The sequence below is a fragment of the Diplotaxodon limnothrissa genome, linkage group LG7 (assembly GCF_057381915.1).
Source record: "Diplotaxodon limnothrissa isolate DT_005_m linkage group LG7, D_limnothrissa_male_GT1.1, whole genome shotgun sequence".
NCBI lineage: Eukaryota > Metazoa > Chordata > Actinopteri > Cichliformes > Cichlidae > Diplotaxodon > Diplotaxodon limnothrissa.
Genome location: NC_140602.1, coordinates 44,331,778 through 44,359,165, shown reverse-complemented (window position 1 = coordinate 44,359,165; position 27,388 = coordinate 44,331,778). Strand labels below are relative to the sequence as shown.

At 41.0% G+C, this 27,388-nt stretch overlaps 2 protein-coding genes across 2 annotated transcripts; one reads left to right on the top strand and one right to left on the bottom strand.

The window, feature by feature from the left end:
- Positions 1–15: 15 nt before the first annotated feature.
- On the top strand, positions 16–15,586 carry morn5 (MORN repeat containing 5). Its single transcript, XM_085358158.1, has 6 exons — positions 16–62; positions 185–332; positions 3,735–3,846; positions 4,159–4,290; positions 12,810–12,862; positions 15,464–15,586. The coding sequence occupies exons 1-6, from the start codon at positions 16–18 to the stop codon at positions 15,584–15,586; spliced, it is 615 nt and encodes a 204-aa protein (XP_085214284.1).
- lhx6a (LIM homeobox 6a) lies at positions 15,539–26,941 on the bottom strand. Its single transcript, XM_085358157.1, has 9 exons — positions 26,864–26,941; positions 25,869–25,940; positions 25,422–25,604; positions 23,569–23,690; positions 16,796–17,016; positions 16,351–16,451; positions 16,161–16,256; positions 15,834–16,008; positions 15,539–15,682 (listed from the first exon to the last, which is right to left on the bottom strand). Exons 1-9 carry the CDS (start codon positions 26,939–26,941, stop codon positions 15,603–15,605), a joined length of 1,128 nt encoding a protein of 375 aa, XP_085214283.1. The 3' UTR covers positions 15,539–15,602.
- Between the last annotated feature and the right edge of the window lie 447 nt (positions 26,942–27,388).

Genomic DNA, 27,388 nt, shown 5'->3' with positions numbered 1-27,388 from the left:
CAGGACATTGTGTTAATGGAGCATATCGGAAGCAGTTACAATGGGGCAACAAAATTTGGCAGGTAGTTTGGCCGTTGTTGTGAAAAAGAGCCACAGACACAGTGTTTGCATGTGTGCGTGTGTTTGTGTGTGCTCGTATACTCAAACACAGTTCATAAAACAGTGTGTTTTTTCTCTGCTTCAGGATGGAAGGTGAAGGAGAGTACACCTTCCCTACAAATACAAGATATGTGGGAGAGATGAAAGATGGAATGTTCCATGGCAAAGGAGTGCTGTACTTTCCAAATGGAAGTAAATATGAGAGTACCTGGGAAAACGGCATAGCCAAACAGGTGAACAGTTTTGTATGCGTGTCCATCCCTTCATGTCAGACTGTCTGCAGCCACATGCATAACTGTGTGTGTTTCACATTGGTTATAGCTGATATTATCTGATATTACATCTGGTCCCTTTTAGTAATCACTCACAGTTATTATCGTAGTAATTAGGTTTGCCTTTTTTCGGTAGGATCTTTAGCCTCTCCTGCTCTAAAGTAAACTTTCATGAACCTCACTGCAATAGCAATCACTACAATTATTATCATCACTGCTGTTGCGGTTCATTTGAAATGATAGTAGCTCTTACCCATGACAAACCTTGGCCCAGACAACCCAGCACCTGCTTTTAGTGCCAGTGAAAGACCTGCAACTTACCTCCATGCAGAACAAATCTAAACAATTCAATAAACCCAGAAGTTTCCTCCAATTTTTGCCTTTTCTATGCGATCCTTTTGTAATACCAATTAGCTTTTTTAAAAGAACTGGCAAATGTAATAAAAAAAATAAAAGAAAAATAAGAAGAGCACAGATTACAGGCGCTCAGGATCTTTATTCACAGCCTTAGTTAGAGTTGTGCAGGTGCTGAAACTGCTTCTGGCAGTGGAGAATGAGCAGGCCTGGAGGTTCCAAGGAGCAAAGGTATGAGGTTGGAGCCCAGAGAGGCTATATGTCAGAAATGTGGCTGGCTGGCACACAAAAAGAGCTCTAGAGCACAGAGAGTCATGGGAGCAAAAACTAAGCAAAGATTGTGAGTAAGCATGACACACTTCCACTCAGTCAGACAGTGGCTGCATGATTTGGTCTTAATACATAAGGAGCAGGCTTGAAAACCAGGGATCCAGGAGAAACCAGTGAGCAGCCATGCTCCTGGGAAGACCTTACAGCATTACGACCCATATATATGCTGTATAGTTAACAGCATTAATCGAAGCTGCTGCTCCTGGATCCCTATCAGCTCACTGACATGAGATAATGGTGCACTTCAATGGAGCAGATTTATTGGTTACACACCTAGTGCAGGTTTCAGAGATGTACTCTGAATATGACTTAGACTAAATGTCAAGGTCTTAGCTGTTTTTTGTTTTGGGGATATTGAATTCCTTGTGAATATATTTGAGTTTGGGCTTCTGTGGAGGTTTATTGTTATTTCAGGTGTTTCCCGTTATGATCTCTGTGTTGGATTTCTGGATTCCTGTTTTGATTTCTTTATTGTAGTAGATTGAGAGCTTTATCTTAGGTGACATTCCTGTTTGACTTTACAGTTATCCTTTTCGGATCCTTGTCCTTATTGTCCTTACTTGTATCCAATTACTTTTTTCAAGTAATGAGTAGAGTAAGGGATTACTATTGCAAAACAGTAATTAGATTACTGTTACTTTCCCATAAGCACGCTACGATACTGCGTTGCTAAACCGTGATTTTGTTTGTGAGAGTGTCTCATGACAATGTCTTACAAGTGTGCGACATCTGTGGCAGCAACAGAGGTGTGTAGATCAACAATGGATAGTATGGAGTGAGAGAGCACGACCATGTAGCGTTTAAAGCTTGGAAGTACTTAAATTACTTCAAGTTTTATTCTGCAAAAAGTGACAAAAACATAAACTCCACTGTAAACTCTGCATAGGAGGAAAACTTCTTTCTACAGCAAAAAATTAAACTTCAAATCCGAGCAATTATCTAGGACACTGCCATGAATGTGAAATTCACAGAGAAAGCCCCGGATCCCCCCGCTGACATGACAGTTGCGGCACCTGGCAAACCCCTGACAGCCCCATTTCTGCTAAAAAAGTGAAAATAGATTTAAGAACGGCAGGACTTAGTGCTGCTGGATCTTTTATTTTATTTATTTTTTGCTGTTTTACTTGCATCTATTTGAAAGAGTGAGTGTAAACACAAAATTATTTTATATGCTGGAATATGCAGAAAATAGGTTTTGTTACGACTCCTTCTGCTAGGCGGCAGGGGCAGTCTCACTTCCTCCAAGGCCCAGGGCCGTAACAGTTTAAATGTTAAACAAATTTCTTCAAAGTCAAAGACTGTTGCATATAATTTATTTTTTGCAAGATGCGATGTGCATAAAGTTAAAAGATTTAAAACTAATAAAACAAGTTTTAAAAAGAGTATTTTTTATTTGATTACAGGTCTATTGCTTTATTATGTATTCCGGTTGTGTATCATGTTTTTTAAAAGTAACTAATAAAGTAACTAATTACTTTTGAAAAGAGGAAATCAGTAAAGGAACGGGATTACTTTCTTGGAGAAGTAATCAGTAATTAGTAACTAATTACTATTTTCAAGTAACTTGACCAACACTGCTTATGAATGGCTTAAAATATTTTTTCAAGTGGCTCAAAAAGCTTCAGTCGAGTCATGCAGAATGTAAACAACTAAATAAATAACTATACATAATAAATGCCAGGGAAGTCTGTTTATGTTATGTGTGTCTGAAAGGGAAAAAATATCCGCTGATATGTTGCAATACCAGATTTGTAAATAGCCAAATATCAGTATTAATATTGGTCTTGAAAATATCACTATAACAGTTGAACTCTAGTTAAACTCTAATTAAAACTATCCAGAGTATCTAACTCTACTTATGCACTGAAAGAAAATGTGTGTATTTTTTGGAAGATTTTGACAGTTATAAGGATATTTTTATTGGGAAAAATTAGGAAAGCATGGAAGAACAATGAAAAAATATAGATATATAGCTAAAAATGACTGGAAAGTGTAATGCTGTAAAAAACAAACTAAAAAAAACAGGCGGCCGTCTGCCGCCATCTGCTGTGACTGGTTGGGGGGGGGGGGGGGGGGGGGGGGGGACTGAGGGAGAAAAGAGGCAGAACAACAAACAGCGTCTTTTTTGTATCATCCCTTGAGGATAAATAAAGTTCACCCCAAATACCAAAAGACATATTTTTCCACTTTCTCCTTGAGATATGTATCTGTGCAGACAGCTTTGGTTTTATCTGCTGAGGTTTGGAGATATTCATCACTGAGAGCTCTGCGTCAATCGAAAGACAATGGAGGGAAATTTAAATTCTTCTGGGTTCTCAGAGAACTCAAAACTGACATTTGAAAACCGCAGCTTCAACTTATCTTTCCAGAAACCATGCCTGGGGTATGCAGAATAACCCAGACCCAGACCTTACATGCAGCAAAGTTTGCTGGAATATTCCGTACGATAACTGTCATCAGTGAGATCTGTGCATTATCTTGGGTTTTTCACTGATTTGAGGAGCACACGTTACATTTCTTTCACTAACAGTGCACTGGGATTGGGGAGGATACAGATATTACAGCTTTGGTAAAGAAAACCCTCACTTTCCACTTGTAAGATATCACTGATAGGTGGTTTTTATTAAGCAGACTTAATTATAAGGATACTTCACAGGTCTGTGTGTGCTTCCACACCAGGGGACATTTACCTTTGCAGACGGACTGCAGTACCAGGAGAAGGACTGGAGCTACTGCAATGGTTATGACAGACGCTTCTACACGGAGAGGTGCAATGGCCTCAGACCTGCAGGTTGGATCTTATTTTCTAGACCACTCCTAAACAAACACACAAGGAATGATGAGCATATAGTGTACAAGCCAAGTCTCTGTATTGTTTGGCTGAAAGCTTCCTCTCAGTGCTGGATAATTTGTAAACTATGAGTTTTATCTGAACAGCTCTTTCTAGTTCGGTCCCTGTTTTTACCTAGCAAAGTTATGCAGGCAGTTCTGTCATCCTGCTTCATGAGCCAGAGTCTGTGTTCATCACTGGCCTGACAAATAGATGGTTTTACCTCTAAGTCATTCCTCAGTCAAATCATAATAATTCCATCTATTCATACAGGAAAATCTCAGATAACAGATTTACATCCTCCACGAGCCATTCCTGATGGATGTTATGACTGTGGAGATGGTTTCTATAACCCCAGCACCAGAGTGGTCACAGCCTACACCGGCAGGTTTCTCAGGAGCGCAGGTGAGAGCAAAGCTCGCTAACCATTAGGAGAGGTGTGCTCATTCATATTAATTTTTTGTTATATACTAGTGGATACTTTGTAGCTTGTACCCCTGATCCACACAAGAAGCAGAATTATCTGTATTTTCACAACAAAATCCTCCTCTTTCACTGCTTACCCCACTGCGGTTTTGTGCACATTTTTCCACTTGTTTTGTTGCCAAACTGGCTCTGTCCACTGCTGAGCAATATCCAGGCACCGTGGCCTGTTGCGCCAAGGTAAATTAGAAAGATTAAAGGCAAGCTCAAACACAAAATTTCCATTTCAAATTATGTACACAAAGTGTTACGTCCAGTAAAGCACCTGTCAGTGATGGATTGCTTTATGTTAAAATATATTTATTCAGTAACCTAATAAAGTATGTCCATTTGTTTCTACGACTGACCATAGCTAGAAACAATATTAATTCCAGTAATCATGTAATTAATTTAACCTTAGCTTCAAATTTACCGCATGTGTATGTACAGCAAATATAAGTTTTGCACCTATGTTTAAACTAATGCTTGGATCATAGAAGAAAGCAAATATTTCCTCACAATATGGTTCTGTGTGACTGAGAACACGCGTTGCTGAATTCAAACAGGAGGGAATCAAGTAAAAAACAAGGCTGAGAGGTTAAATGATTGATTGATTGATTGATTGATTTGGCGTGAGGTACACAGGTGAGGAGTCTCTGGTGATCGGGTTTTACTGTAACATAATATTTAAGAGGCTACTGATGGAATGAGCTGTGCACAAATATTCCCTGATGGAGGGAGCGGTGGAGCAGGGCTGAAGAGTGATGCTAAAGAATCTGGACGGATGTGATGAACTTAGTTGGAAGGACAACAACCGTGAACACTGGTGGTGATGTAAAGTGCGAGGCGAAGAAAAGGGTTGCACTAATCGGATGCTGAAATGACCGCTGACAGGAGCAGAAGACTGTTTCAAGACTATCGCGGTGCATCCAGGTGGGAGGTGGGCAATTGTGTGAAAAATATCATATGACACCAGTTGAATTTCACAAACAAGACTTTTCTGATACTACTGCACAAGCTTGATTGATTAAAAAAAAGTAAAAAGTAGGGTATGGGGTGTAGGTGAATTTTTTCACTTTTGAAATGGGCTGTTCTAGACGTTCGAGAGCTGCTGATGAGACATGGTGAGAGAGAGAATGTAAATTGCATTAGTCTTTCTGATTGAACTTTTGCTAAACTTCATTAAACTCTATTGAAGCTACTTTTAAACATAGTAAATCCTCAGTTCCTCTTTCAGAGTTTCATACGTTCTGTTCTGTGCATCTGCCTGCACAGTATGTCTGTCAGCGAGATTACACAAATAGTTCAGGCAAGCGAGACATGGTGGAAAGGTGGATCTGATCAAAGGAAAAATCCACGAGTGACTCACTTTAAAAACGTGAGTTATGGCAATGGCATCAGTGAAGGATTTGCTTTACTAGAGCGCTTTTAGGACCCTTTTTCTTTCATCATATTTAATAACTACAACTCTCAAAGTATACAGTGTGGCCATATGGAAAGGTCTTGATAAGACTGAACCCATGGAGTGACATTAATGGATTATCCTTGCATTATCTGATTGCAGATCACTGTTGCATTTCATCTGATAGGCAAGCCTCTATAGGCTACAGCAGTAATTTTTTTTTCTCTTTTGTTATTTGTCAAAAGTGGAAAATTGAAGACACATTTTTCCACTGAACGAGTGCCCAGACTGGAAGTCTTGATTCGAAGTGAACGCAGTCTGTCGGGTGTCCCAAATTCTGACATCCTCTGTTTGTCGTGTCTCCCTGCCATGATTTTTCATCACTAGAAAATGTAAGACGTATAGTCAGTGTCATGTTTCTAGGGCTGACAACATCAGGCTGTCGTCAGGTGGCTTCCCAGTCGATCCAACAATCTGATCTGGATAAATATCTCAGCTCCCACATAGATAGCTGTGCACTTTATTCAGGCCTTAGTAGGCCTCATGCCTGTGGGGTTTGCAGTCCTTTCTCTGAACATGTGCTCTGCAATGTATTGACAAACTCCTGCAAAACTCTTGTAACACTGGTTTTAATTGCCGTAAGCCTACAAGTCAGTGTTTTCTGACATTCTTTCATTGTTAAATAAGACAGAGTCCAGCTTCAATGTCTGGCTTTTTATCTAACCATTTTCAAATCTGCTTTATTTTGTGTTTGAATCTGATTGACTCTTTTTCCTCTTTAGGAATCACAAACAAGTCTTAAGAAATGATTCTTGGCACAAGTTACAAGGTGACTCACGAGCTCCCTGAGGTATTAATGTATTTCGGGGCAGGATATTTGTATTTAGATGAGCTACTTGTAACACAATGCAGATTACTTCCACCGGTACACAAACCTCATTTACATATGTGTAGAGAGAGAATCAAACAGATCCACATCCTTGCCAGATGTCATCGGTATGTGTAAGAAGACAAAAATTTGGTTCACGATCCTTTCCTTAATGCGAGTTGTTCATCATCATTATAGTTCTGGTATTGATCTGCAGAGTGATGAAGAAAGGGAGATATGGGGGAAAAGAATAAGGGAGGATAAGAAGGAAAGATTTTTTTTGGGGGGGGGTTGGAAGTTGAGTTGAGTTTATTTAGATAAATATGAAGTCAAACAGGAACTGTTTAATGGGTCTGTGCCTCTTTTTTTCCCCTTTGTTCATATGCAGTTTGTGTGGAGTGATGTGTTGTGTATGTGGTGAATGCTGTTACATACACTCTTTATGCTTATGTGTACTCTCCCTTTTGTCTTGGTATACAATTCTTGAGAAGAATGTCTTCGTATCCTGTATGGATTTATTTTTCAACCCTGGGAGGTGAAGGCATATTTGTCAGAGTGGGTGTGAAGACTGAATTTATTGCCTCGTGGTTTCCGCCCAGGATGAGGACTGCGGGGATGATGGGGCACAGGGAAGGCCCGCCCTCCCAGTGGAGAAGTTTGCATGCAGCAAGTAAGAGGAAGGAGATCCCTATGTCGCTGTGGGGAAAAATTGAGCCAATGAAGACAAAGTCTCATGTTGTTTTAGTTTTGTTTTTAAGGTGCAAAAATTATTATTTTTACCCCCTGGAACCACATGTTGCTGCTTGGATATATCTGGCTAAACTTTCCTTACCCGCCAAATTGGACCTTCTGCAAAGAAGCCGTTGCAAACTTGGACAAACAGTCCTTCTTGGAACAGCGCCAAGCAGCAAAACAATAGGATCTGTTGATAATTTTCCCCAAGAGGTTTTAGATTATTTTTGGAGTCAAAGCGCTTTCTTGTCAGTTCCCGTATGTATGGAGGGATTTGTCAAAAACGGACCATGTAGAGTGATAGTGATAATGGAAAGTGGTGGGAGTGGACACAAAATACAAAATAGCTACAGGGAAGAGGATTCAAGAGTGAGTTCGAACTATACGTTGTGTATTAAGACGGCTGTAGCCAAGCTGATTGTACTTTTTGGTTAGCAAAGTCCATTTGTAAAGACTCGAGATAAGCATGTTTTGGAACCAGAAACAAAGAACTCAAAGGGCATTGTTACTCTAAAACACCTTGTTTTCGCCTCCTTTTGGCTGATGCTGATCATAATTTAGAAAATGCTGTATCCAATAAGAAACCAGTGACTGAGACTGCGAACCTCTCAGAAAAATGTTTACCGAGGTCATTGTTAATGCCCTCTGCTGGCCATTGGAAAGAGTGCAACGCTAATGCACTTCCATCTTTTATATACAGTCTGTTTACAATCTCCAAATACGCTGGCTGTCCACACTCATTCTCAACTACGGTGCTCTTTTGCTTTATAAGCCTCAGATACAGATACAGCTGTATTTCATGAAAGAGGATGCTGGCCATTAATAGAACGATTGGGAATTTGTTCCTCATATTCAAGTTTACTCAAGCTCAGCACCAAACCCTAAACCACTCCTCAAACGTGAGTTACTCTGGATAAATGCCAACGCCAAATAGTTGCAACTCAAACAGTGACAACAGTAATGGATGACCCTCTCTTTCTGAATCCAAGTGGTCTGCTCAGTTAATTCCACAAAGCCCATTACAAATATTCACTTTAATCATTGACCAAAATGACTCTGCAAGCCGACGGAATGATCTTTTTAACCTATAGACGATAAGTGTCCTCCTCCAACACGCTGACGCATGAAGTCAGTGTGTCGTTCTTGGCTGCTGTTTATTATTTCATTTAAGGTCATACAGTCTTGAAAAGCTAATCCGTCCTAAATTATCTGCTAAATTAGTTTTATGATTCTAATCAAGCAAAGAATTATCTTTTTTTTTTTATTATTATTATATCTAAAGTTAGTGATTTCATAGCCTCAGTTAAAATAATTTCTCATTAGGATTCGAGAGGCATTTCAAAGACTGGCACAGCTCCGCACAGTTATTGTTTTTGGTTGGATGACACTGGAAGAAGGGAGTTTGGAAAAGGGTCTCGAGCAGGAGTCAGACAGGTCACTTGGATACAAAGCTACCTCCTGCTTTGAACAGAGGACAGGAAAAAAGGAAGTGTGCACTGTGCAGTTATTGAAAGCGATTCAAAATACACATTCATCTATCGCAGATTTTGTTTCTGGTTTTACTACCTCTTCTTAAGTCCCACAGCAGTTTGTAGGTGGTGCAGTAGGTTACTTATTGCTCACCTGGAGAATAAACCAAGGGAAAATAAGAGTATAGTGCATGTCAAGCAGCAGATAGAGGGAGCACCTTTGTGCTCTAACTTTAAGAGTAGGGATGGGTATCGAAAACCGGTTCTTGTTGAGAACCGGTTCCCACTGTTTCAATTCCTTGGAATTGTTTGCCATTTTTGCAAACGATTCCCTTATCGATTCCAGTCACTCCGAATGATGTCACCACGTTGCGGAACGCCATTTAGCTGGCAGGAAACATGGCGGCTCAAACGCTCAAAAGTTTGATTGTACTTTACGAGAACAGGGCAACGTGCAATACTTGCAAAGTAGATATTTCATTTAAGGGAGGAAACACTACGAATATGCAAAAGCATTTGCTCACAAAACACATGATGACTTTAAATGAATGTCATGTTTTTAATTCCACTCCGGACTCGTGAATCTCAACCCAGCAGCAGCGGTAACGTTTGCACGTCCTCTCCCGTTAATGCGGCAGGTAAATAATCAACTAACAGTGCATATTATGTTAGCGCGATCTGCCTTCTTACAAAACCTGCCATTACTGTGCATTTAGGTGACCATGATGAGAGAGACAGACAGAGTCTGGCTGGCTCAGATGCTGGCAGTTCTCGCTGCAGTCTACCGGTAGCGTCTCCTTTCAGGCCAGGATAGACGAATGTCACCGAGCAGTGTCTAAGTTTGTGGTAAAAGGTTTGCACCCATTTGCCACAGAAGATGCCCCCGATTTTCGGTAAGTGAATGTGTTTAATTGTTGGCAGGGACATTACTGGATATTCTTGTGTAATTGCTACAGAATAATTTATGTTATACTTTGTTATTGCTACAGAAGAATATTTATTTTACAATTTTACATTTACAATTTTTTTTCCCTGGGACCCTGTGACACCCCATTTAAGAGCCATAGGCTGTGGATCTCTTAAGATCTCACTGTTGGGTTTGTAAGGCCATGCTACTCCTAAATTTCTATCTTGTTCAAAGAGAAGATATAAAACAAAGTTCTAAGCTAATCGACCTTAGTGTTCTCCTTTTTTTAAAATAAGAATTGATAAGAGAATCGAATCGTTAAACAGAATCAAAAATGGAATCGGAATCGTGAAAATCTTATCAATACCCATCCCTATTTAAGAGTGATCTCACTAAATCAGTTGAGATTTTCTAATCCAGTTTAAAAGAACCAGATAGCCTGTAGGTGAGAAGGTTTGATAAATGCACGATGTGAAAACAAACAACACTATAGATTTTTTTTAGACTGCAGTTCTGAAGCAGTTTGAGGTTTTTTTGTTTAATAATTTCTATTTTCATTATGATGAGATCGTTACAACAGTTGTCTTTCCACCCTCACTGTGTCACAGACAAACACAGCTTAATTAAAACCAACAGACTGCAACACAGGGAAATGATTACTGTTAAATGTTAAATCCAAATCACACAATCAACAGACTAAATATTTTTAAATACAAACAGCTCACAAGGCTATTTTTAATCTGCTTTGCTGCAGACTTCCAGGGACATACATTAGTACTTTAATTAGCCATTGCTGATGAAGATTGCTGCTAAAAGTTTGAAGGTACTAAGACATTTTGCACTGCTCTGTGAAACTGTAATTTAAAAAGAATGAGGGATGCATAGGTCACATCTGCGCTGGAAATCTCCACTGGCGAGTGCCTGAATACGTTCTGTTATTACTGCAAACAAACACACACACAATCAGTTGTGAATACTGCATTCTGTCTTGGCAACAGGCAGCTTCAGAAGGGGCCATGTGTTGCCATATTATTTGGAGCGTTTTCCTGTTTCTGGAATAACCGCTTCCAGTTGAGACTCTGGGCAGAGCAAGCTGCACACCGAACACATTCCACTGCCAAGGAAAACACCTCTCTGGTGACCAAAGCGCGGCCCCTCCCTTTGTCCCCTTCCAGCCAAGGTGTTTCACAGACAGATAGAAGTCAGCCGGTCCGCTGGGGAGTGCAACATATCCTCACGCTGCTTTTCCTATAAAACAGGATTCCTGTGTTAATCCTGTGAGCCCTGGCAGATGGATTAATACATTTACAGCTAGAAATTGTAAAACCATCGCTGTTTCATGTTGTATGTGTGTGTCATCAAGACACAAAACCACATTAAAATTGGAGACAGATGACTTATTTATGTATGTTTGAATGTTTGTCTAAGTGTTCATTTTGTTGATTTCCATAGAGCCTTTGCTTAGAAACCAAAAGTGTGCTCCATCGATCGCACCAGTGAAGGGTCAGGTCGTTTCTCAGCGAGTCACAGAGTTCCTGTGAATATTATCCAAATTCTGGATTTACTTCAGCAGAACCTTGTTCATCTCTTATGCAACCACTGTGCTATAAGAAAACCCATTTTCGTTTTTGTAGTCAAGCCATGCTGTATATCTTTGTGTGCATGTATACGTATGTATGTATGTGTGCATGTGTGCTACACCACTGCCATTAGGCTGGAAGGAAACACTTTTCTCTCTGAGTGTATTTTGAGGATTAAGATAAACAGACTTTAACAAGGTGCCATTATCGCTTGCACACACTCCCCTCCTCTCACACACTCATATAAAGGTTCTCCATGTAGGTTGTTAGTCGACCAGAAAACTGTTGATGAATTTGTTTCTGTTATTGTTGTGTTGCTTTTCCTTCTTATAATTACCCCCCCCCCACACACACACACACACACACACACACACGCACGCACACCCCGGGATTTCACTGCAGTTATACCCATCCTGCCTGATAATTACCACCGTCAAAACTGCTAAATTTAAAAATCACAAAAAAGTGCTGTCCTCGCATGTAAATACGCCAGCCACCTGTACCCTCAGCTAACTTTAGGTGCCAATTACACGTGACTTAAATCCAGAGATAAACGCTGCCAACACTGAAGAGAGCGAAATTGCAGCAAATATGAAAATGCCCCCCAATCTAATTATCATTAAGGAAGGTTTTGGGGGGTTGGTGGTTAATTGAGGTCAGTCTCGTGGCCGCTCAGTTATGTGTGAGCTGCCGTAATTACCTTTTCCGCTAACAAAATGCGTTACAAAGATCCGCGGCGGCAGCTGCCCGCGTGTCCGTCGCGTTCAATTGACCTCCCGATCAGAGCAGGTAGAAAAGGAGAGGCAGAGAATGAGGGGAGAGGTCGTTTCACACTTGAAGAGGCTGTTAGTGTTGACGCCCTCGGCCGGCAATTACACACAATCAGCGGGAGAGCTGCAGACCTGCTCCTCTGTACAATGGAGCCCCGCGCGCGGTCGAACCTAGGGGTGAGGCCCGCGAGCCGCTCAAGTGCGTGCAGCTGTGCGCGCTCCAGAGAGAAAAGCCGACTTCCCCTGCAATTAGCTCCTCGTTTCAGTTTTTAACAACGAAAAACTGGTTTATTATCATCTCCTCTGGCAGTCGTTTCGGTTAAAAAAAAAAAGAAGAAGAAGAAGAAGAAAGGAAAAAAAATTGGCGTCCATTTTTTGTGTGTGGGGGTTATTATTTATTGGTGTCTGAAGTGGCTCTGAGAAGTTATTTTCTGCTAATTGTCGGGCTTATCTTGCTTTGACAGATTTAACCGAGACTTAAATGGCACTTCAACGGTGCTGCCTCGCACTCAGTGCGACCTGCGGTGTGATAATGCTTGCTGTTAGGTTTTTGATTTAAACGTTTTAAGCGAGTTCAACCAAAAATGCTTCTTGCTGTGCGCCTATATATGATTAAATCTGTACTATTAGAGTGTAGGTCAAAAGAATGGTTAAATGGTTCACTTTTATCTGGAATAAAAAGAAGAATAAAAAGATACAAATTCTAATAATTTCCCTTTGGATCTTTCCACCAGATGACCAGGAGCATGAGTGGATTGTGCGGACTTGTCGGAAGGCTTGGGATGAGGTTTGTGGCGCTGAGCCGGAAAAATCAGCTGCAGCCAGATGTGAGGAGAGCAGCAATGTTAACTTTTAGCATGTTATTTATTAAAACCGAGCTATAGGGAATTTCTGTCTTGTATTACATTTTGCATTAATGACTGAAAAGTAAATGATCAAGTCCATGCTTTTAAATCATCTCGTTTTATTTCCCCCCCACCCACATTGCTGCTGTGGCCTATGAATTCTGGGAGGTGCAACAGCTGCCTTTCAGTGCATTCATCTTAATTTCCATAATACTGTATGCATTACAGAGAGGGAGCTAGAGGAATGGAAAGAATCTGGGAAATACATTTACAATCAGTTTACAGGCAGCACAGAATACATCCAGTTTTATTACGTGCTTTGATTGCCATACTGTATTATTTCAGATCTACATCTCACACCCAGAAGAATTAGGACAGGCAATCAGTTTCCAACTGGGTTAAACAGTCTTTATACATGCTGCCCAAACAACTCTGTTATTCTAACTTTATCCAACAACACATTTCCCATCCCTGTAATAAGAATTGACTTATTTACAGTGAATTAATGATGTGCAAAACACCACAGATTGCTGGTGTAACACAAATGTGCCATTCATGTGTGAGGGTTGGTTTTGAGGGGCTTTGGTGCTTTTTTTGCAGGGTTTTTTTCATGCCTAAATGAAAGATTTTAGCAGGCATTCAAAAGTGAGTGTATTAAACTACAATCTGAGGTAATTTGCCAAAGATAGGAAATTAGCAGGTAACATTGACAAGGCTTTGATCTGCTGGGCGAGCGTCAGGCACTCATTAAATTACTCTTCAACATATCGCCATAAACTCCCATCAGCAGATCATCTTTTAAAAAAATATCAAATAAAATTAATAATGAATGAACACCCTTGAGAGCAGGAGAAATTTCCCATAATGCACTCTTTGTCTTGCACAAAAATGCAGACCCAGCACACACACACACACACACACACACACACACACACACACACACACACACACACACACACACACACACACACGAGGATGTACACTGTTAACCACTAATCTAAGCACAAATGCTAAAGTAAACACACAAGAAGTGAAGTTACAGCAAAACACAATGCCTGACTTTAAAAAATACACATGGAACACAGAGTTACTTTATATTTATGGATTTTATTTGTGTATTTACCATTTGAAACTTCATTCCATCTGAGCCCGATTTAATTGTCTTACACACTTGTCTGTGCTTCGCAGTTGACATGTTTTGGAAAATTAAACGTGAATAATTGCTTTGTTAGTTTATCCTCAGAAATGATCCAAAGCCACCAAAAAAATATCACATTCTATTTTATTGCATTTTATTACACAAAACATTTATGATGCACAGTCTATCAAATAAACTTTTGTTTCATTTCATGTTTTTTTTAAACAAAACAAACAAACAAAAAAAAACATTTCAAATGGGGGAAAAAGTGCTTTACAGGGATTTACCATCTCAATAAATACAAGGACATTGAGGTCTTGTTGGATCCTGTTCTTCACACTATGGCCATGGAACTAAAATACAAATGCACACTCTATACCCCTGCCAAAACTCACACATTCACACACACAGACGCACACACATCTTAATATGTACAAACCCAGTCATTTTATACTGTCCATATTGTACCAATACAATATTCCCCGCCTGCTTGTGTGGAACACACACACACATACAGAGGCTGAACAAGCAACCTTATAAATTATAAATTAGTAACAATACACCTGTGGGAAAATCTGGAAATGTGGTCTGATTTTGCAGGAATGTGAAGTTTGACTTGTATGGTCATCTCAGACTTTCCTCTTTAAACAGGACTGTAACGGTTTAAAGTCTGCAAACTCCTGCTTATAACCGGTGTTTTATTCACGCAACAGCTCCAATGTTGTCCTTTGCAGCTTCATTAAATGGTAAACAGACAAAATGCTACAACAGAGTCTATTAAATAGTTTGTGATTTTCTGCCAATTGAAGATTTAGGAGTCTCATAATTTTTCCTGCGTAATAACAGTTAAATGTTTAGTGAGAAATATCACTTTGGAAAAGATAAGGCACGTAATATTTTCTTGTCTCTAATTCTGCACCTCAGTTCGGTGGGAAAGGAAGGAGGAAGTTTCTGGTTTTCTGAGACGTCATAAAGTCAATATGTCATTCCGAAATAAAAAATATTTCAACAATCAAAGATTCCTGTTATATTTAGATTCCTTCATGGTTGCTTAGAGAGAAAAGAGCCAGGAGCCTTACCTCTAATGTGGTCTACTGTGGCCTTTGGGCCACAAAGATAGTTCCCCTTTAAATTTCTCTTCGTGTTTTGACAGCACTTCAAGAAGTTTCCTTGCTCAGTTTATCCCTTTAAAGCTCCCTTCACCTCCACATTAGGTGGTGGCTGAGTAGAGTGGAGGATGCTGTACACGTGAAGCAAAAGGGTCCGTGTGATACATAGTCTGTGAGTTTAATGATAAACGCTTCAAAGTCGTTTTTGGAAGTCCTATCCCCAGAAAAGAACATAATCACAGATGGTTTTTTAGCTTTTATCTCGTTCATCCATTTCTCTTTTTTTCTGGTTTCAGTGGACAAGGCTCCTGCAATATTTGTCTCCTCTCCACGCTGACTCCTGGATGACCTTCGAGTTGGTTCATGAGACATCACTGATGTTAGATCAGGGGTTGGGATCGGGAGGTCAGGGGTCATAAGGGCCATGTCGGAGAACTAGCGACTGAGGGGGAGCTGAGGCAGCGACATGGCCTGATGAGAGAGACTCTGAGAGGTCAGGACAGAGAAGGGATGACCTGGGGAGCAAATCATAAAAAACACACAAGATTAAAAAAAAGAAAAAAGAAAAGCAAAATGTGTCTTACAAAGTAACTCCCATAATTTAAAAAGTCAAAACAAATACTAAAAATGATGTGCCTATTTACACCACAGTAAATGATAACTCACTGTCAATGTACCCATGAAGGGCCACCATGCGCGCTCGCTCGGGACTGCCAAACGGAGAGTAATGCAGCTCATCGGGCAGAGATGAGGGTATCCTGGACTGAGGATGACCTTGAGGAGCCCCGCTGTGCTGGGGCGTGTGCTTTTTATGTCTTGCTCTGCAGTTTTGAAACCACACCTATGAAGATGCAATGTAACCAGACATCATGTGGCTATATTCTTAAAGTTTGTCTTTTCAGTGTACTGTAAGAATGTGTTCCATTAGTTTAGCATTTTAACATTTAATTATATTGACGTCATCCATTCGTGCTTTTTATACACACTGCTCACCTGTATGACTCTTCTGCTTAGGCCTGTCATGTCAGCTAGTTTCTGTAGCGTCTGGGCATCCGGATTGTTGTCCTGAGCAAATTGTGCCTGCATGATCTGCACAATGAGACAAAATATTAGGTACTGTGTCAGGGCTTTGGCACAGTAAATCAACGTTGTGTACTTCGGTGTTGCTGAGAGCGTTTCTCACCTGTAGCTGTTCTGCGGTGAACGATGTCCGTGCTCTTTTGGCAGGTTTGGGTTGACTGTCTTGTTCTGTTGGAACTGCTCCCTCTAATGTGATGCCATTGCCTACAAAAATACACACACACATGCAAGTCAGATAATAGTTCAGTGATAAATAAAGTGACTATAGATGTCAGGAGACATAGGTAGTCTACAGGACTTGAAAAATGTATCATATCAAAGGGACCTCAGGAGTTTTGATGCCCCAGCAGGGACCCAAATTTAAGAGCCGTGGCCTACTTTTCCGCTCTTGCAGCATAACATGCTAATTCTGTAGGTATTACCGTTCTCAGAAAATTAACAGATATCAATCATTTGAAATAGTTATGACAAGGAATGATTCAATCAGGCAATAAATTTGCTGAAAAGCATAGCTTCAGATATATCTTGTCATTTACCCAACCACTCACCGCTCTCAGCTGCTCGTTTGAGGTTCTCCACCATGGTGTCATAGTGGATTCGGCACAAGACCTTCTCCTCCACCAAACCAAACTCTTCTCCCGTGGACAGCTGCCTCTTACACGAGTAGCAGGCAAAACATGCCAAGTGGTATGCGTTTCCCCTTGCACGCCGCACCCAGTCGCTGGCGTATATCTGCCGCCCGCAGCGGGCACACTTAGTACCAAACCTACTGTGAGGGGGATAAGAACAGAGCAACAGAATGAGGAATTATGGGTAAAAAAAGGGAAAAAGATCAAATTGTTGCAGAACAGAAAATGAAACATACACAGTGACTTCCTTTTCTTTGAGAATATTTTCTTGAAGTGAAGTTTGACATGAATTTGTTTTTTAATTTCTGGCAAAGCTCAGAAGCTTTAAAGGAAACCTTGGAGGAGGAGGATATGGCTTTCAGAAAAGACTCCTGAGTGCGGCTGCAAGCTGAGCCTTGAATACAAACAAACCAACACCTGCAATTTCCTGACTGATGCATGAAGCCCCTGACACATATATACACACACACAAAAACACACATAAGCCAGGTTGGCTTTAAACACAGTGGAATATGAAGAAAAACCCAGATGACATCATTCTAGATCGCCTCGCTGTAACTGATAGCAACAGCGAGGTTGGCGGTGAATAAACCCAAACCACCTGACTTGCTGTTATGGATGGGTGGTTGGTGGGAGAGAGAAAGAGGGTCAAAGATGTAAGGCTAGAAATGCTTCAAGACAATTCCTCATTAGCAAGAAATAAGATAGCTGAACATCTGCTTAGTTTAAATGTTTTAAATGAGGGGGATAAAACGGGACACGGGGGTCAAAGAAGAAATAAAGGCTGCTGTAGATTTATAACTAATCCCACAAAAAGGCCTTCCTATCCCGTATGTCGGTGGCCATTCTTCTAAAAAGAAAAAATGTAAATCCCAAATATTAAAAAAGTATTTTCAAATGTAATAGTACATTAGTAATATGTGTGTAGAAATTAGTCAAATTGAGCTGCAGCACTTGTGCTTTATGAAATAAGATATATCAGACATAGGCAATACAGATGGAAAAATGTCGAATATCTCATATCCCTTCACGAGATTGTGTTTACTGTGCAGCTGGGTCCGTGGAGTATCCAAATAAATCTCCATTTTATTGCAACAGAAATATTATAGATGCTCCCTGTTTTGCACAAGAATAAAAAGATATTAAGCGCCTCATTTGAAGGACCCATTATGGGTTTTAATGGGTATCAAACGCTTTAGGTTGGAGATGGTTATGGTTATGTTAAGAGCCATTGTTGGGGTCGGCAGCTGCCAATTCTGCTGGAGGAGGCCAGATTTGTAAGCAGCCTGAAAGAAAGTGCTTCTTCAAGGGTAAAACTGGCGTGGAAGGGGGTGGGGGTAAACATGCGCAGTGTGCTGCACTGTACAGCCGGATTTGTGTACATTCATCAGCCGTGCTCACCCCGATATTTCGCTCGCTGCTCCATACACAGCCACAAACATGAGCCATATTTAGAGTCAGAGGTCAGTGGAGCTGGCGGAGGGCAGGGAGCCGGAAAAGAACAGTCATGGAGAGAGAGAGAGAGAGAGAGAGGACGTAAGTGACTGAGACAGGGAGTCGTAGGGCTGGGGGGAAATGGCAAAGTGGAGAGCGTAAGCGGCGGAGAGAGCGAGCAAAGAGAGCTGGGGGTGCAGAGGAGCACAAGGGCTGCCAAGTGAGTGGGTTTGGCAGCGTATGCGTGCACTCAAGTCCACTCTATCTAGGATGAAAGCATACTAAGGCCCTGACATCTCACAAGCTTGTAACCCTCCTTATGTGCAGGAGCTTGTTTGCCAGAAGTCACTTTTATGCATGTAGTGTGGTGCAGACTATTTATGGGGCATCATTAGGCGACTACTGTTTGAGGGTCAGCCTAGTTTTTATCATCACAGGTCAACAAATTATGTAGATATCACAACAAATGCAAAAAATGGTATTCATCAAGGGGGAAAAGCAGTGCAACTGTAACAGCGAGTCCTTGTGATGACCTTCAAGGAAAATTGGCTGGCATGGCACCCACTAAGGCCTTAAGTTGTCTCTGATATGTTCAGATTTAACCAAACAACCTCTTATGTGCCATTAAAGCCGCTCCGGGAGACAAATGGAGTGCACGGCTCACTGTACGATATCCTTTCAGACTCTTACAGAGAAGTCGGGCCTGTTTCTACAGTAAAGAGGAAAACATTGTGGAACGTTGCAGCTAATGCAGCATGACAGCTTGTCAGTTTCATGGTCTGAGACAGAACCCAGAAAAAGCTGCAAACCATCCCTTGTTTTAACCCCCTCCTCCTCTTCTGTCTTCCTCCCCTCCCTCTTACTTCTGCACCCATACTTTTTCTGTATCTTATTTTCCATTTGCACCAAAAAACTGATGTTTATTTTGGATCCGTGTCAATCCTCGCAGCCCTTATATCACTCACCGCAAAACTTCCTTTCCTCCTCAGACTTCTCCTATTTGCTCCCCTTATTCTGTCTAATTTTTACTCTTTTTTTATACAGTAATTCACCTGCTGCTGAAAGAGGGGCCTGAGGAGGTACACGTTTTTTGGATTATTTATGATGTGCTCTGAGAACATGCTAATCTCTATTAGATTTGTCCTGAGAGAGGCTGTGCGGTTTGTGTGCGAGAGGTTCACATTAGGCTGACAGGATTCTGAGCTGAGAAAAAGAGGGGGAAATGTTTCATATGCTTTACGTCTTTTAACAGGTTTTAATAGATCAGAGTTTTATGGATAAACCCTGCAGAAAATACAAGTCCTTGACACTCTCATCCGCTGCTCTTTTAGCCTGTAGTAACTAGGAATACGGGCAGTTTTCTTTGGAACAGCCAATCTGATTTTCGGCATGAATAATGTAGTGCAGCGCTTTAACTGAGCAGCGTAACACTGTGTGTCACAGATGTCTTATTATAATTTTAATTCATTCGCTTCTTGATAAAAATCTCTGTAGCTGCTGCTCTCCTTTGTTGCTATGGAGACCTAATCAGCTAACCAGAGGTGGGTGGTTGATGAATAATTATTATTGCAAAAAAATTTAAAAATTCAAGCGCACACACACACACACGCATAAAGAGACATGCACACATCCACATGTGCTCTCATCTCACCCACGAAGTTCATTACATACGTGGACTCTGGTTACAGTGTCAGTGTCACGGGGTGCCCCTGATTAGGGCAACTTCCTGTGTGGCCTGCAGCTCACGGACGCGGATGGGGTTTCTATGGGGCAAGGCGAGGGAGGGCTGCAAGGAGGCGAGGGGGGAAAGGGGAGGAGGCTGATATAGAAATGGTTTGCGTATGTGTGTGTGGTTAAGAGAGAGAGAGAGAGAGAGAAAGCAAGCCCCCAAGGCCTGACATGGGTTTGAGAGGCACAGCGGGGGCTCTGTCCTGCACCCCTATAACGCTGACATCGCCCCCACCCAACCTCTGCATACACATACACACGTATATGGAGGGAAACCCACTCTGATTTCCTGCTATTACGCCCCATTAAAGCAGCTGTCAGTCCAAAGCCAGATGAGAGGCTGACACAGATGAGGAAATATCTCCAGAGGTTTGAAAGCAGCCCAAAGGATCTGGACTTGCAGCGGTGTTTAGCCTAGTTTAAATCTGGCCTAAACCCAGATTACAGTTTATATTTACAGAAGTAACCATTGCACAGGTCCCAGCCCTGCAGCAAAGCTTCAATGCAGCATTTTTTAAAATAGCATCACATTCTCAGAGTGACTTATAAGGACATCGAATCCAAAAGTACTGATGTTATTGTGCAAAAGAGGGGTTTCGTCCACATATTGTAACCATACTAACTATTGCAGTAGTTTTTAATCTGCGTATCTGCATTATGAACTCTTTTATGACTGTGCTTGTCATCCCTGTCTTTAGAGTCATAGTTCTGTACAGCAGATAGATGACAAATGTGAGGTAAACTGTGGAGCAGTTTAGGTCCTTTGACCAGTTTTTAAACTTCTAAATTTAGGAAATTAGTTGCTTAGCATTTTGTGAAAATAACTATAAGTTTTTCTTATAAAACATCTGTCCAGAAAAACCCTTTTCATTCATACCCTTTATTAAAAAACGTTTTAAACAAAATTAGGAAAAATAACAAGAGTAATAATACGTTTTATTTTAGGGGGAAATGTGTCAGTTTATGTGACAGTTTAATTTAGACCCCCAGTTTCTATGAATTAAATATTTTCTTAGCTTTCTGTGCGTTTAAATAATTAATTAACAACCATATAGGTTTAAAAATGCCACTTAACTACATCTATGACCAAATTAACCAGAAAGAGGCCCTAAGTGACCGTCATTATACACAACAAACGCATTTCATTTTTACCCAGGATGCAGAAATCAACCACTACAGAGCAAAGAAAATTAAATTAGCACAATAATGACAAATGGCTTTTAATATCTGGGGCTAAAATACTGCAGTAATTCTAAAAAGAGATTAGATTAGATTATTGAGGTCTTTTGCGTCTGATTATGTACATTTGTTGCCACTTTCAGGCCTTTAAAACGCTAAAGAGTAAGTGACTAAATATTTGTCAGATGCCTTGATGATTAAAAGAAATAATAATTGCTGCAGTGTTGCACTTCTCCTATAATGGGATGACGCCACATTGCCGAGGTTTTCTCTGTTTTAATTCGTTGGCGCACAGAGGAGAAAGAGAAGCAATCTGATGAAAGACAACTCTACCAACAAATGACAATATATCTTAAAACAATCAAGGGCTTAAAACTCTTTGACTGTAAGAGAGCTTAAACTGTTTTATTCATTACCATCTTTGGAGATCTGATACTATGACGTATTTAAGCGTCCACATTTAAAAAGCATTTCTGAGTCTCTCAGTGATCAGTGAGCAGTGTGGAGGTAAATTCTAAGGGAGCATTTAACCAGAGCTGGGCTGGTAAAATATTATGGTGCGGCAGAGCAAACACAAAAGTCTCCATTTTCGGGAAAATATGAGCAAAATGACTGGCAGCTGCTAGACATGCATAAATAAACAGAGATCTGTGTGTGTTGGTGACCAGTGTGTGCGTGTGAGTAGGTGGATTATGTGTGCAGGTGTTTGCAATGGGCATTTCTGCTAATGCCCATTTCAAAGTTTCATATTTGTGTTTTTATGTTTCTTATTACATGTTTGTCTGTGTGCAGGTATCTGTCTCAGGGTGTGTTTTCAGTTTGGACATAAGCCACATTCACACGAGTTACATGCTGACCAGGCACTCGGGGAAGTCTAATTGCTGGTCTGGAGGCTTGAGGGTCTGGGGTGGGGGGACAACTAATTGCTGGTGATTATAAACCTCAGAGCAGTGACTTGGTGTCAGATTTTGATCAGACAAACACTAACGCTCACTTGCAGCTCCATGCACTCACTACACACACACACACACACACACACACACACACACACACACACACACACACACACACACACACACACACAAAGCGTTAAGCACAAATTGGCACACGTGTCCATACGATTAATACACCAGCTCCAGGCTACTGAACAGAAATTTACCATACTGATGCTGCTGTGGCTGTGAACCCCATTTAACCCTATACTACCACACACACACAGGCCTGCACACATTTTTATATTTTCCTCTTGGCACTCACAAAAACACACAAAAAGGGAATAGAAAACTGAGTCAACACATCAGACAGGCTTTCTTAGTCCAGCTTGTATTGTAATAAAATTGTACAAAATTTGCCTACGCATTCATGGCATGTTGTATACAGACGGTATACAATTTTATTTTGTATTATTTTAGATATATTATCAGAGATATTTAATTTTTAAGGTTTACTAAACAATCATCATTGGGGTTTTTATTATTATTGCTATTAGGCTTGATTCTCTAATTGAAATTGTATTTGCTTTTTAAAAATGAGACATATCCTTTTATTATAGAATAGATAGGCATTTCCTTTTTTGCACTTAAGCTCTGTTTGTCTTTAGGGACCGACTAAATCCGGACAGCTCAAACTGGCATTTCCGCCAATTTCCGTTTACATCACGTGTCCCTGTCAGGGTGTTAAAACAGTTATCCGCGCGCATCGTGGCACGTGGTGTGTTAATTTTGTACCTCATTCAAGACTGAGTCATGAGAAAATGATTTCACCAGCTTTTAGGCACTAAATGCTGGAGAAAGGATCCAATGATCGGGCAGTTGCAAAACACAAAAACACGCCCAGCCAGTCTGGCACGGTGCACTGGAAATGCATAAATAAGCGAAAAGAAACTAAAGTGTGCTAACTTTAATTTGCCTTTTAAGATCTGATATGATCAAAGCGGTAAAGAGAAGCTGGTCATAACAAGGTCAAAAGCGTTTTTCTTTAAATAGCGTAAAACTACACAGCCCACAACTTTTTAAACACTTTAGGGAAATTTTCCCAGAGTGCAGCACTCCAGTGTTTTTCCTTTTATAGGCCTAGCTGCTGAAAATGTCGCGTTTTTTGGATAGCCATAACAAAACTGTGAATCTTTCAGCCCTTCGCTGTAGGCAAAAGCTTTTATTTTGTTACACACTTTCAGTTTTTGAAAAGGCTTTTCAAGAATATATGAGGCAACCCACATGCATACGTTTCAAAGGATAAGCGTGCGTGAGTGCACGTGTGTGCGACAAGAGAGAGAGAGGGGGAGAGAGAGAGCTGTGCTGGCAGAGGGGCGGACGTGGTATTTTGAAAACACGGCCATAAACTTACCCTACCTGAAATAATCCATTTTACAGAAGATCTCTTTGTTTTTGATGTAGCAGCTGCTGTGCTGACGTAGTGACGTCCTGCACACTGAGCACTCCAGACAGCGCACGTGCCAAATCAGGTTGTTCACCTGCAAAGAGACACCAAGCGTGTCAAACACACACAAACTGATGATATAAGGCCGCATTAAGGTCTGCTGTGGTGAGTAATGACTCTGTCACACTGTGGAACACTGACGTGATGCAGCAGCATGCGTTATGAACGCGCCTGCGCAAATCCGATCGATCGTGAGCTTATTTTGAATGTTTATGAGAGCTATAAATAAATTTTTTTAAACAATTTTTAAAAATGTATTTTACTCATTATTGTAAATGAATAAATAAAATACAAAAAACTCTAAATAATAAAAATACCTCACAATTTTAAGCCATTTACGAATATTATGCTGAAACTATAAGGCGCGCATCTTATCACAGATGTTTCTGTATTTTAGCAATATGCTTTTTAGGAGGGTTTTTTTTTTTTTTTGCTTGTTTGTTTGTTTTGTCCTAAAACATATTTTATTGGCAATTACGATATTATACGAAATATTAAGGCATCAACCGATATTTTCTGTGACTGGATTTTTTTTCTTCGTTAAACAGCACTATAATCGTTTAGGAAAACAATAATTTAAAAAATGTTTTAAAAACTTTTTTTTTTAAATTATACTTTTGCAAGCTTACAGGCAGCAAAGCCATCCGGCTTGTCTATTTATTCATATGAGAGTTAAAGGAGGCTGCCAAAAACACTTGCCCTAATGTTAGATTTATATTTATAACCTTAAATGATTATTAGTACTTATTATTATTATTTGGCCTAATAGATATATTTTTCGTTGATGAATTTGAGTTTTTTAAATTATTATTTTGAATACGGTGTTAAATGATCAGTCCCGACATTTAAAATCATGGGAAATATGTATTACTTTTTTTTAAATGGCTAAATAAAGAAGACAAACAATTGTTGCACACAAAAGATTTTAATTGTTTAGGTTTTGAGATCGTATAAATTAAACCTATCCAGAGAATTTACAACATGTATAGACAAAACGTCTTCTATAGATAATTGCAGATAAACTAATAGTTCTGGACATGAAAAATACAATAAAATAAAATAAAAATTTCAGCGTGACTAATTTATTATAATAGCATAAACGTTTAATTTAAGACCAGACATTAAATATTTAAATAAAACAATCTCATTTGTCTTATCTGTCCCGCGGATGGAGAACAAAGTAGGCAGATAACGAACTAATGATCTTCACACTTCCTGACACACACACAGGGCCGCGCGCGCACTAGTGAAGATTGTTTGGGGTTGGAAAGCGCACGCGACAAAAGCAGGGCGTCCTGGCTGTGAAACAGCAAAAGAACCAAAACATCCCTGTTGTGACTGTCTGCGGTCTCCCAAACACAGAGCGCCGTTTAATCTCCGTTTCCTGAAATGTTACGGTGGCGATAACATAGCTGAGATTTAGAAACAAATCGCCTCTTGTGTCTTTTCCTGTTTTCCGAGTTGGCTAGATAATAAAAGTTTTAAGTAAGTCAGGCATATAGCTGCTTTCAAATATCACTGCAACCTTTTTTTCTTTTTCTTCTGTTTTCAGTTTGAAGTTGTATTTATTTATTTTTGCTTTCAATCTCCAAATTGCGTTAAATTCCGTGCAAACTTACGGCGGGCCCCCAAATCCAAAAATAAGGGCAGAGTCAGCACAGCATCCTTCTTCATTAGCTCCCGATTGCCTTGTGCAGACGAACTATTTCTGTCTGTTAATGTAAAAAGGAAAACAAAAAGTCTAAAAGTATGGCCGGCCTCTCACCTTCAGCAAGTATCTGTCCAGGATCTCCAGACCACAGCTGGCGCACAGGTTCTTCCCGGTGGACGGCACCGAGCTGGTGGAGGAGGTCGGCGAGCACACGGAGGGGGTGGACGGAGTGCTGGGGGAAGAGCGGGTGTCCTCCCGCTCCATGTTGGACCGCTGGGATTCTCCGTCCGAGTGAGACTGCAAGAGGGCATCAGCAGAGCTCAGCACTGACACACACACACACACACACCGATCATCCTCATCAGCGCGTTGACAGTTTTCAGGTGTCGCCATTTTTTTTTTACCATGCGTTTGCACTGCAGTGCGCGCATAATTCACAAATTTTCGCCAGCGCGAATGCGCGTGGGCCAAACGGTCATCCGCTGCACGCTATCGGCGCACTGAAAGAGCCTTTTTTAAACATATATGTTTTAAAGCATAAACGGGCAATAAAACTCTCACCATTGGCGTGTGCTTAGAGTCCACACTGCAGCGCGAGGCTCCCGGTGTGCTCTGGTGCTCGGTGGAGATCACCTACAAGAAAACGATCAGTGAGCGGCGGGTCATCACTTTCTCCGTCTCATCATCAGCTGAGCCGAGCAATCCTCGGGATACATTTGCGGACAGCTCTCCGAGGCTACTCCTATTTAAAGTAGTCCTGACAATAAACCCCCGGTCAAACCTGTTTAAAAGCCCCCTGCAACAAAAGGCAATGTTTTAATGAAGCTATCTCAAATTGGATTGATTTTGTTCCCCCTGCCCTTAACCCATGCCTCTCAGAATAATAGTATTTTCTTCGCAATCCAGGACACGAGACTGGAGGATGGGGAGTGGAGTGGAGTGGTGTGTGTGTGTGTGTGTGTGTGTGTGTGTGTGTGTGTGTGTGTGTGTGTGTGTGTGTGTGTGTGTGTGTTTTCGGTGGGGGGGACTACCTGTAATTACAAATAGCTTGAAACGCTGGGGGGATAAGAGGGACACGGAGTGTCAATTTCAACTGTCAATCAGGGTGGAAAAAAGGCAACGGTCACCCAAAGAATTGCAAATTTGATTTTTAATGGCTGTAATTAAAATCTAATTCTCTTCACGCGAGTTGGCAGCGCTCGAGAGGCTCACGGACAGCAAATCACGCCTCACGGACAGCAAATCACGCCATTCATACGCAGAAGAAGCGCGTGCAGCTGATCTCCACATACACACAAGAAACATGATTCTTGTGAGATCGCGGAGAGACAAAAAAATAAAAATCCCCGCACGATCCCCTCCCCGGGGGGCTGCCAAAGAAACTGCGCGCTTCTGCCGTCCGTGCCGTTCAGTGAGAGAAGAAACTGGCATGTTGAAAATATCCCACAGTAAAGCTAGAGCCTAGTATAGCATCCGCACTGCACATATGACTAGCTGCAAGTAGAGTCATTTTAAACCTTTTTTTTTAAAAAGGCCCAAACATTGCGTGTCAGTACCTGCTTCGTTGGGATTCCTTCGGACAGAATTTTATTTCCCTCTGAAAGAGGGGACAACACTTCATTTTTCCAGTACATGAACCCCTGGCGTCTCAGAGTTTCCAGAGTCTGGGATCAGGAGAATAGTCGGCGATGGGCGTGAAAAAACAAAAGAAAAAGAAAACAAAAAAGTAAAAAATGGGGAAAAACAGTTATATCCGTACCATGAATGAACTGTGGCGCGCACTTTTGTTTTACAGAAAAGTGTCTCTTTAAAGCACGAACACGGTCTGTCACGGCAGTGATGCAGCCACGCAGCGCCGGAGAGTTTTGCTTGCTGCTCTTCACAACAGATTTCTTACGTTTGCCCTTGTCTCTCTCTCTCTCTGTCTTCTTCTTCTCTCTTTCCCTTTTCTGATCGGGGGTCCGACCACAGGAAGTGAATCAAATCGAGGCGCCTCGTAAAAACTCCCCCCAAAAAGAAAAGCTTTTGAGGTTCAGCAGAGACCTGAGGGGCTGCACAGGCGAGCGGAGAACCTGAGTGTC

Excerpts from the sequence above, each read along its gene's own strand:
- morn5 (XM_085358158.1), top strand. The coding sequence starts at position 16 with ATGGAGCATATCGGAAGCAGTTACAATGGGGCAACAAAATTTGGCAG. Across the intron at positions 3,847-4,158 it reads CAATGGCCTCAGACCTGCAG|GAAAATCTCAGATAACAGAT; the intron begins GTTGGATCTTAT and ends CTATTCATACAG. Across the intron at positions 4,291-12,809 it reads CAGGTTTCTCAGGAGCGCAG|ATGACCAGGAGCATGAGTGG; the intron begins GTGAGAGCAAAG and ends TCTTTCCACCAG.
- lhx6a (XM_085358157.1), bottom strand. The coding sequence starts at position 26,941 with ATGTACTGGAAAAATGAAGTGTTGTCCCCTCTTTCAGAGGGAAATAAA. Across the intron at positions 23,691-25,421 it reads TGGACAGATACTTGCTGAAG|GTGAACAACCTGATTTGGCA; the intron begins GTGAGAGGCCGG and ends GTCTCTTTGCAG. Across the intron at positions 15,683-15,833 it reads CCTTCATGGGTACATTGACA|GTCATCCCTTCTCTGTCCTG; the intron begins GTGAGTTATCAT and ends TTTGCTCCCCAG.